The 11,015-nt window shown below is 41.7% G+C and overlaps 1 protein-coding gene across 1 annotated transcript; it reads left to right on the top strand.

Annotated features, from left to right (window-relative positions):
• Positions 1-2,356: 2,356 nt before the first annotated feature.
• On the top strand, positions 2,357-9,445 carry LOC103706011 (formin-like protein 1). Its single transcript, XM_008789939.4, is given in 5 exon segments — positions 2,357-3,026; positions 3,029-4,370; positions 4,473-4,672; positions 6,194-6,438; positions 8,199-9,445. Coding segments are annotated over 5 exon segments (2,847 nt in total). The 5' UTR covers positions 2,357-2,782; the 3' UTR covers positions 9,015-9,445.
• Positions 9,446-11,015: the final 1,570 nt, after the last annotated feature.

Raw genomic sequence — 11,015 nt, 5'->3', positions numbered from 1 at the left:
TGATCAAAGCCTCTCTCCACATCACGAGAGACTGCACTCCCAGACTGTCGGAGCGAGTTGGCAGACAGATCGACTCCCAAGCCACAAGGTGCAGCCCACGGCCCTCACCGAGCGATCCCCAGAGAAAACCCCTAAGAAGCCGCTCGATCCTTACCAGCACCGTCTTCAGAGCTGAATCTCCTCATTCAGGTCCATTTCTTTCTAATGGAGTTTGAGATCTATGTTTGGGAGATGATCATTCCCATGTTCATGCCGAACGTATTATGGTGCGTAGCAATAGATGTTTGCTCGGCACATTGCAGGAAACAAGCAAAATTTTATTATTTACATAATACGTTTTTCCATAGCTTGTTGAATCTACTACCAATTTTACATCTTTTCATCCAATTCTGAGGCTAGTATTTTGCTAAGAAATGCTATGTCAACATAAAAATGTCATTTTTCATGAAAGTTATATGTAGGTGACATGCTTCTTTCTTTTTATATATGCATCGATGATTTGTGATATGATGTCGAGTACTAATTGTTGACTCATAAACTAAAGTTTGTATGAGCTGTGCGATTCCACTTTTGTGTGACACTGAATAAAGGAGGTGATGAATGCACATCCACGCATGCATCACTAACCACAATTATGATCCAAGCTGCATTTGATTGCAATATGGAAAACGTAGAGATAATTACTTTTGATACATTAATATTCTTCCATAATATTGTTAATTATGAGTTAATTGGATTGGACTTCAATTTGACTTTTATTTGTTTCTAACGAGTAGTTATTATTGTGATAGCTCGAAATACTGTTCGGTAGATAAGGTAATAATGAGTAAATAAAGAGTTAGTACTTATAAAACTAGTCATACTGCAGATGAATACAAAAAAATTTTAGTTTGGAATAATTTAACAAAAATGTAAATTTGAAAAGATGCGACAATATTTATGTGTTAATTAACTTTTTCTCCCTTGATCCTTATTATGCCTCGCCTCATATGTTTCCCTCTTCCTTCTTTCTTGAAAATCACGCATTTTGTATATAATTAATTGTTTTTACTATTATTTTGTATATAATTAATCAATGATCAGATGTAGAACTTCTAATTAGCATAAATCAAACATAAATAGCAACTAATTCAGGAGCAGACCTCTATTATCTATATTTTTTTTAAGATATATCGGCTCATCACACCAAACGAATATGAGTACAATTAATAAAATCAAAAAAAAAAACTGCCTAAGCTAGTCTAAAATGTCTGTCTGATTCATTCAAAGAAAATCCACATAGTGATGCTCCAAATAGAAAGCCATCCAATCAACAGTTCTAAAAGCACCACAGTCCTCTTTATGTCTTAAATCAGAGTTAGCCCATCTGCCACTATCAACCTCGATAATTGCTTCTTCATTTTTTTTTCATTTCTGGAATTCACTATGGTTGGTCTCCGGACTGTAAATTAACAGCAGAAACAATTTGGGGAAACTCACAGACGTGAAAAAGGTAACCCAAAAATAATATTCCTGACACGTTATCTCGTACCAGGCGTCCTCGTCATCTATGGGATCCCAAGCTCCCCTTGACGTGGCGATGACAACGTCCCTGTCAGAAGCCAAATTCCTCCTCGTCCTTCTCCCTGCAAAATTTTTGACCCCTTTTATTTTTTTATTTTTTTTTACCTCTCTGTCTCTCTCTCTCTCCCCTCATGGGGATAACTTTCGATTGGAGTACATCTACTAAAAATGGAGTGCAACTTTATAGTACTGTACTGCTACTTTATTTATCTATCATTATTCTTCTTCCAACGTCTCTTTCAGTGCCAGATCTGCTACGAATCTACGTCCCACTCGGCATCCAAGTTACATAATAAACCAACAAATAAATCGCCGTCCACTGCCGTATTAATCGGGCAGCAGCCGCCCCCACCTCTCAAACCACCTTTGTTTTTCCAGTAGCGTAATACTATTTATTTCTACGAGCCTGCATGGCCCTCGTTCCACGTGGTTCTTGGTGGAAGATAGATACATACACACTCCCATTTAATTCTTAATGTCTAATAAGAGTAACTCCTGATGGAAGATGATGTACTGTATTCATCAAATGGGTATTTTTGGTTGTATAAATATACGTACCGAATCAAACTATTCCCAAGACAAAGTACCATATTCATTGGTTCTTAGGTTCTCTCTCCTGCAAGTCCAGCCAATTCAGCCATCTTTTCAGTCTCCAATCCTAGAAGAGAAAAGGAAGGGTAGAAAGATACAGGACACCTCCCCATATCTTCCTCTTCATCCTTCTGTATGAAGTTACTGCATTGCTCCGTAGCCTGTATTTTTTTTATCTTCCCTTCCTTCCATCTCACCTCCCCTTCTTCACACCTTCCCCCACCAAGCCAACCTCCTCTGCTCCGTTCCCATCTGTCCCCCACTGCTTATGCCTAAATAATTCCAAACAATACTCCTCTCTCTCTTTCCCCCACCATTCCTTCTCACACTATCTTATCTCACGCACACCTACACCTATCTCAGACATCACAACCCTCCTAAATAAATAAATATTTATGAAGAAGATTTTTTTAGTAGAAAAGGGAAAATACCTCTCTGTTCTTGCTCTATAACTATCTTCCCGTCTCCTTCCTTCCTCCTACTGAAGCGGAGGTAGAGGAGGCAAAAAAAAGGGAAAAGGAAAAGGAAAGAAAAGAAGATCATACCGTTGTTGTGCTCTTCCTCTCCCATTAGGCCAGTAAGAAAGCAAGGAGCCACCTCTCTGTCTCTCTGATTCGTTTGTTTCGCAATGCCAGCCCCTTCCTTCTTCTTCCTCCTCTTCCTGCTGTTATTCTCCAACCCGGCGATCTCATCCGCCACGCCCATTCCCCGGCGGGCCCTCCACCTACCCTTCTTCCCCGTGGCCACCCCACCGCCAGCCCAGCCCCCATCTCCGTCCTTCCCGAAATACCCCTCCTCCTCCAACCCCAAGCCATTCTTCCCATCCTACCCTTCCCGCCTGCCCCCTCTGTCCCCTCCTCCCCCGCTGCCGGCTCCTCCCTCCCCGCCAACATCTCCTCCCTCATCTTCCCCAATTCCCATTCTGCCCCTCCCCGGCGCCACTCCGCCGCAAAGCTCGTCCCGGCCGTCGCCCTCCCCCTCCTCGCCGTCGCCCTTCTCGCCCTCTCCCTCGCGTTCTTCCGCCGCCGACGACGCCGGCCTCCGTCCCATGACGACAAGACCGCCCGCTCCGACAGCATCCGCCTGTTCCCCCGAGGCTCGACTGCCTCCAGCGCCCCCAAGCCCCCGACCTCCGACTTCCTCTACCTCGGCACCCTTGTGAACTCCTGCGCCACCGTCTCCGCCGCCGAGCCCTCCCCCGCCGCTTCCGCCCCCCGGCCCAACATCTCTCCCTACCAGAAGCTGGGCTCGCCGGAGCTCCAGCCCCTCCCTCCCTTATCTCGCCACGCCTCCCGCGGGTACGGGAATGCCGACGGTGGGTGCTCCTCGGAGGAGGAGTTTTACTCTCCGAAAGGATCTTCCGGCGACAAGGAGAGCTCCAGGGGGCTCGCTGGCGGCCGGATGTCCCCCTCCCAGCGGACTTTCCCGGCCGCTGCCGCCGTGATGGAGAAATGTGGGTCCCGGAGCTCCACGCTTAGCACGCCTTCGTACCCGTCGTCCAATTCGGTGTCTTCTCCGAGTCCGTCGTCGCCGGCGGCTTCGTCACCGCCGCTCGGATCAAGCCCGGCGCGATCCAGCGTCAAATCTCTGAAATCTAGATCTGAGAATGCTGAGTTTATCGATCTCGGTGTCCCGCCACCGCCGCCGCCTGCGCCCCCGCTGCCGCTCAGGCCGCTGACTCCTTCGCCTCCAAAGAGGAAACCCCCTTCGCCCTCCCCACCTTCTTCACCGGTGGATAAGGATCAGGAAAGAAACTCAAGTATCTCGGACTTCTCCAGAGCAAATTTGCGATCGCCGCAGAGAATTGGGGACTTCTCGGGGAACCCATTTGTTGTTCGCTCCCCGCAGAGGCAAGCCCCGCCGCTCCCGCCGCCGCCACTGAGGCAAGCTCCACCGCCGCCGTCGAGGCAAGCCGCACCGCCACGGCCGCCACCACCACCTCCTCCGCCACCGCCACCGCCACCGGTTGGTTACTGGGAGAGTCGGGTCCGAAAGCCCCAAGCTAGCCAGCCTCCAGTTCTCACTCCTCCAAGACCTACTGGAACGAAGAATTCTTCAGCAGCGATTTTCCCAACAGAATTGCCGGTGAATTCGGATGCAGTGGAGAAGAGTGAGGACACCCCTCGCCCAAAGTTGAAGCCTTTGCACTGGGATAAGGTCCGGGCGAGCTCCGATAGAGCAATGGTGTGGGATCAATTGAAAACGAGCTCATTCCAGTGAGATTTTGAACTTTAGATCTCCTCCTTTTTCTGAACTTTATCACAAATATTGTGATAAAAATGCTTCCTTTTTTGAACTCTTGCCTGATCTATTGACAGAGTAAATGAGGAGATGATTGAGACTTTGTTTGTTTGCAATGCAACAAACACAGCCCCAAAGGAGACGAACAGGCGACAAGTGCTTCCTACTCCGAATGAAGATAACAGGGTGCTTGATCCGAAGAAGTCTCAGAACATTGCTATTCTACTGAGGGCACTGAATGTGACCAAGGAGGAAGTCTGTGAAGCCCTATTAGAAGGTGAGACACTGAGCCTCCTTAGCCATTTGATCTGTGTCTCGTCCGCATTTAATTGCACTGACATGTTCTAGGCCAGTCTTCTTTTTACTAATTAGATTTGATCACCTTTATGAATAGTTTCTGCCAGTCTTTGTTCCAGCATTTGGAATATGAAGGCACTGAGAAAAGTACTGTTCAAAAATATAGATTTTATTTTTCATCCACCTATTCGAGTATACGCTCTCTCTCAATCTCGGTGTATGTTGGAATATATATCAGCTAATTTCTTGGTTTAAATTTTGCAAGCTGCTATTGCCAGGAAAAAGAAAAAGAACAACATAATGCTTTTAGAGAAGACTGAGCTGACCAAGAGATGTTGAGATATGGTGCTTTGGAGTTTGCATGTAGCCATCTGTCCCCTTTCCCACTTGCCTCCAAAAAGACATTGCCCTATATTTTAGTCGAGGGTTAGGTGTTCTTTCTTTGTTGGCCTAAGTGATCACATTTTCCTCAATGATTATATCATTGTTAGAGAACATCAGTTTGCTTCTTTTGTTTCGGCAAGCTTCCTAATCGCTAATAGCAGCAAGACATTAACTAGAGTTTTGTTGTGGAAATTAGGAGTTATAATGTCATATTCTTGGGTCAAGAGCATAAACATTTGGACAATGGAATGTTACTGATTTGAGGCATCTGATTGAAGCACCCCTTCAAATAGGCTCCCTTTTCTGTATTTGCCAACATGCCAATAGTTTGACAGTTTCCAAGCAGAAAACCAGAATATGTATATTGCAAAAGACATCTTTCTCTTCAATCATTAAGTTTCCTATAGGAATTACGAATTGCAGGAACACTACGAGTTATTGAAGTAACTCCCATGAATGATACCTAGTTCCATTAATTAGCACACCATTCATGAAGAGATCGATGGCTGTTTGGAAATGGAAGTCAAAATGCTGGTAAAATCAAAAAGCTGCTTGGTAGCAATGTGTTTGCTGATACCGGTTGCCTGTAAGTCAACTCAGCATATCATAAATTGTTTCATTAATATATCCAACTTATTTAAAACCTCATGGATCTTTCAAAATGATGATTTGCTCCATCATCTTGGCATCATATTGTTTAACCTAGATATTAGTTGACAAATGAACAAACTAATTTAGTTAAGATACTTGAAATTTATAGTCAGGCTGGAAGAATGATGACTGCATCATGCTAAAACTTTTCTGTCATGTATCAATTGTGGCTGTTCAATCTTTCCCTTTTTGTCATGCATAAATGAAATGTAATATCAAGTATATGAATTTGATGATCCTATCCTTGTTCTCTTCTTTGACCTTTACCTGTCTAGGGAAGACCACAACTTTCCACCTTATTTGATGCTGTAAGATGGATGTATCACTGAATATTTTCTGAACCATTTGCTTTAGCCCTTCATTTGTTGAAGTCTTCCGTATATCAATTTTAACTTAGATGCAGTGGTCTTTTGGATATTTTTGTGCTCGATTATTTACTTATATATGTTTTGCGGAGTAATTGCAGGTAATACAGATAGCTTAGGAACTGAGCTACTGGAGACTTTGCTAAAGATGGCTCCAAGCAAAGAAGAAGAGATTAAATTAAAAGAGTACAAAGATGACTCCCCGATCAAGCTTGGTCCAGCAGAAAAGTTTCTCAAGGCAGTGCTTGATATTCCATTTGCTTTTAAGAGAGTGGATGCGATGCTTTACATTGCTAATTTTGATTCAGAGGTCAATTATCTTAAGAAGTCCTTTGAAACTCTTGAGGTAAATCTAATGCTTTTACTGTTTTCCATAATTTTATTCTGGATAGGAAAAAAAATGAACTATTGCATGTCAATCACTAGTAAAGTAATAGATAAAGCAGCGGTTAAAAGAATTTGGTTGGTTTATCAGTAAGCAAATTTAGGATCTTTTTCTGCTTTAGTAATCAGTTTGTGACCTGTGAATCATGATTCATGATCAGGGTTGCATGCAATGTTCTGTCCAGAGCAGCTAAAACATCCAGAAGCTATGATACTATGGCAAATTTTTATTTATTTATATTCTTTGCAATTCTTATATGTGACCAGCTGCTTTTGATTCTTTTACAATCCAGCAAATCTTTGTAATGAAGTAATGTCATATGTCATACAGTATTCATGGCTTATTTACTAAAGGTACAGAAGAGATAGTCTTGAGAGTTCAGATTAACAAAATAATGCTCATGTTAACCTCTGTACTGACTAATTATTTTCCCATACATGAAGCATAAATTGTTTACAACAATATAAGCTTTTAGTCTTTCTTTCATACATTTGAGCAATTGACAAAAAGTTCAAGTACATTTGAGTATAGTCTGACACTCTGACCTTAAAAGGACTAGCACTCATTATGATGATTATGGCCTCATTAATTGTTTTTCATCTCAAGTTAGTATCTTTCCCATGTAGAGTTTGCTGCTACTGCCTCATCTCTTGATCCTTCCCTTTGCCCCCAGTTGAACCAAAATTTAATAACTTATCTTCCTCTACCAAACATTCAAATCCATCTTATCTACTAATATGTACGATAATACTCTGGCCAATATGAATCGGTGTGCAAGCATTCGATTTGGCATCTTAATATGAAATCTTATACTTACCCAGCTGAAGCAGGGCACTTAAGGTTTGGCCTTTCTAATGGTATGGGCTACAGGAAATCATTATCTTATGAATAGATCGATACTATTTCATATCTTGGTTTGTTATAAAATTGAGTTGTCAAATATGGAGAGTTTGAAAACTTACTTGTCAATTGAATTGTGGTCTTCTAAATATGCCGGAGTTTTGGTTTCTTTTTTAGAAACTTTCTTTGTCAAGATATCTGCATAAACAAAGATCTTTCTCAATCATAATTCATGCATGATAATCATCAACACTGAAAATACTTTATCACATCATGTTGAAATTGAGTGGAAAATGTGAAAATTTAGGGAACCACAAATTGGATGCATCCCATCATCACAAAAACAAACTAGAAGAGAGCATATATCTGGTGACTAAATGTACCTAGTAGCAAATTGAGAGTTCTCCATCTTGTGCTCATGCACACCACATAAAAAAGAATATCAACAACTTTACCCTTGATTGTGAGAATAGCTTCACGATATCCTATTTGAATTACAAATGAACTTTTGTGTGTGTTATTATGTAACACTTAATAATTAGAAGTTGTTTTTCACTCTATAGTTATCGTTTCCAACTTTCCATGTCCTCCTAGATTCATCTAGCTCGCACATTCCATTTCTACTCCATGTTGAGGAAAGAACTGCTTCATTATCAATCAGTTTCCTGGGTGTATTAAACCGCATGGAAACTTAGGTCTAGTGAAGTTAAATTTTGTATTTGTCATCATTAAAATTCAGTCAGAACTTATATAAAGAAGCTAGTCGCAGAGGTAAATGGACAGATCAGACAGACTCTATGACAGGCAATGGTTATTTTTGAGTTATCTTTGGGTTGCAGTCATTCTTTGGACTAACAAACTGCTTGTATTGCAATGCACAGGCAGCCTGTGATGATCTGAGAAACAGCAGACTGTTTCTGAAGCTTCTAGAGGCCGTTCTAAAGACCGGGAACCGCATGAATGTTGGTACCAACCGTGGTGATGCGCATGCCTTTAAGCTTGACACACTACTGAAGCTAGTTGATGTCAAAGGCACCGATGGCAGGACTACTCTTCTGCATTTTGTTGTCCAGGAAATCATCAGATCTGAAGGCTCCCGCCTTTCTTCTGCCACCCCATCATCTGCCAAAATACAGGCAAATACTCTACGAGATGACCTTGAGTGCAGAAAGCTTGGCCTCCAAGTTGTCGCTGGTCTCGGGGGTGAGCTCTGCAATGTGAAGAAAGCAGCCACAATGGATTCTGAGGTGCTCAGCAGCTATGTGTCTAAACTTGCTGGAGGGATTGGTAAAATAACTGAGGTTTTAAGATTGAATGAAACCTTGAGTTCAAAGGAAAATAGCCAGCAATATCACGATGCTATGAGTGGGTTCTTAAAGAAGGCAGAGGATGAGATCATAAAGGTTCAGGCCCAAGAGAGCGTTGCACTGTCTTTGGTCAAGGAAATAACTGAGTATTTCCATGGTAACTCAGCGAGAGAAGAAGCTCACCCTTTCAGAATCTTCATGGTAGTCAGGGATTTTCTAGCCGTCCTTGATCAGGTCTGCAAAGAGGTTGGAAGGATAAATGATCACACCATTGTCAGCTCATCACGCCAGTTCCCAGTACCTGTGAATCCAACACTACCACAGGTATTCCCAAGGTTTCAGGCATTGAGGCCTGAAAGCTCTGATGACGAAAGTTCATTGTCATCGTAAGGCTTGATGCTTAGTGCTCCTGGTTGATGCCTCTTTTGAGTAGAAGTTTTTGCTGGCTATCAGCCGAGAAGTGCAGTGCCAAATGGAATCAAATGCCACTTATTTATATATAATTTTTGTACTTGTAGAATATTAATGTAAAAGATTCTTGGAATTTTTATGCCTATATATATACAGGAGGAAATCTAGATGAAAGAAAAATGTGGGGAAACTGGCTTCTTTGACTCAGATTATGTGCATCTGTTGAAAGCTTTTCTTCTCAAAAGATCAATGTGCAGTATTCAGATCAAAGTTTCAGTTGTACAGCTCATTAGGAGTGGCAACTCACAGGATAGGTGATACGAACCTATGAAGCAGACATTATGTTCTTTCTATAATTATATCATTTGATATCAACCTATGAATCAGACATTATGTCCTTTCTATAATTATATCTTTTGAAGATCTTTTAAACTAAATTTCATGAGTTTTCTAGGTCTGGACTGGCATTGGCTGAAGTAGAATGGGGTGGTTTATGAGACTGCAACAAAGTGCAAAGGCAAAAAGAAAGCAAGCCTCATAGAAAGGCTGCAAATAGAAATTTTACCAAGGGGGAACCTAAAAAATCAATGAATCTGCAAGTATTGAGCTTAGAAATGAGAGTATATGGTGATCTAAGATGAAGTGAGCTGCACACCTGTGTATGGATTGCTTTGTGGGCATGACCTTTGCATGGCCATACATACTATAGATCGCAGGGAGAATCTCGAGCACGCTTTTGAATAAACATTTTGAGTTTTGAGACTTATTCGAACTATATATCATTTCCTGGCTTGACATGAGTAATGTTTTTCGAGGTACCACGATTCATCATCACCTGGCCTCCGCTCTCTGGAAAAGAAAAGGAATTGATAGGAGGAACACAAACAAGACCAGTACAAGGAAGCAACTTCAGATGTTTCTCAACCACAAGAGTGGGAGAGAGAGTTTTTGGTGCTTCTAAATATCTAAAAATTGTAATGGAGAAGATAATTTAGAGCAAGACCAATTCATTTTCTATGACTTTGACAGGTGAATAGAAACGATTGCTTTCTCTCTTGTTTTTAACTCCCAACATTTTTCCTCATCTTCCCTTTTTCTTCTTATTTTTTTCAATGGAGCCTAAAGGCTGCAGGAACTCAGGAGGTACTTCGAGCAATACAAAGTGATCTTAAATGCACAAGATTAGTTTGAAAATATTTTTTTTTTTCCTTTGAAAGAATAAAACTCAAATGAACTACATGGGTGCAAAATCATAATGGCTATGCAGAAAGTTATTAGCCAATTGATGAAGGGCATGTATAAGAGTTCTGACAGTATGCTTTGGATGTATTAAATTTTGACATGTATAGAGGTCAAGTGGCATTTGAAATTTCTTAGTTTCCAATCCCATTTTCAAGTAAATTTTGATTTACCACTGAACAATAGCTCTGATGGTACCATTGGCGAGAGGTCGGGGGTTCAATCCCAAGGATCAGCCCCTTTCCAGGAATATTTCCTGTTGAGGCTCAACGCAAAAAAAAAAAAAAAGGATTTTGCCTGAAAGCTTTATTATTATTTTTATGGTTTACTTAATATTGAAAAAAGTATTAATTTCGACTGCCATTAATTAAAACTATATTTTTGAGATTCATCGATATATTCGAGTAGGGGCCCAAATTTCAGGGCGATTGTTGCTGGGAACTGCCACTTGTTTAACACCTCGGTGCCAGAGGCGGAGCTAAGAGCAGCCTGGGTTGGATTGTGCTACGTTCGGCGTGCCTTGCAAGAGAGAGAGGTCCTTCTGGAAAGTGACTCTGCGACGGTCATTGGGTGGATCTAACAGATTTTCGTAGGATCGATAATTACTATCCGTTGCTGAGAGATATCCTGGCCATGAAATGTGGTAAAATAGTACTCCAAGCGAAGCACGTGTTTAGAGAGACCAATGGGGCCGCAGATTAGATGGCTTCTTTTGTTGCCAACCACTCGGAAAACCACCTC

This window comes from Phoenix dactylifera, chromosome 1 (assembly GCF_009389715.1).
Source record: "Phoenix dactylifera cultivar Barhee BC4 chromosome 1, palm_55x_up_171113_PBpolish2nd_filt_p, whole genome shotgun sequence".
NCBI classification, from domain to species: Eukaryota; Viridiplantae; Streptophyta; class Magnoliopsida; order Arecales; family Arecaceae; genus Phoenix; species Phoenix dactylifera.
Note: the sequence above shows the minus strand (reverse complement) of the source record. Positions and strands in the feature narration are given on the sequence as shown.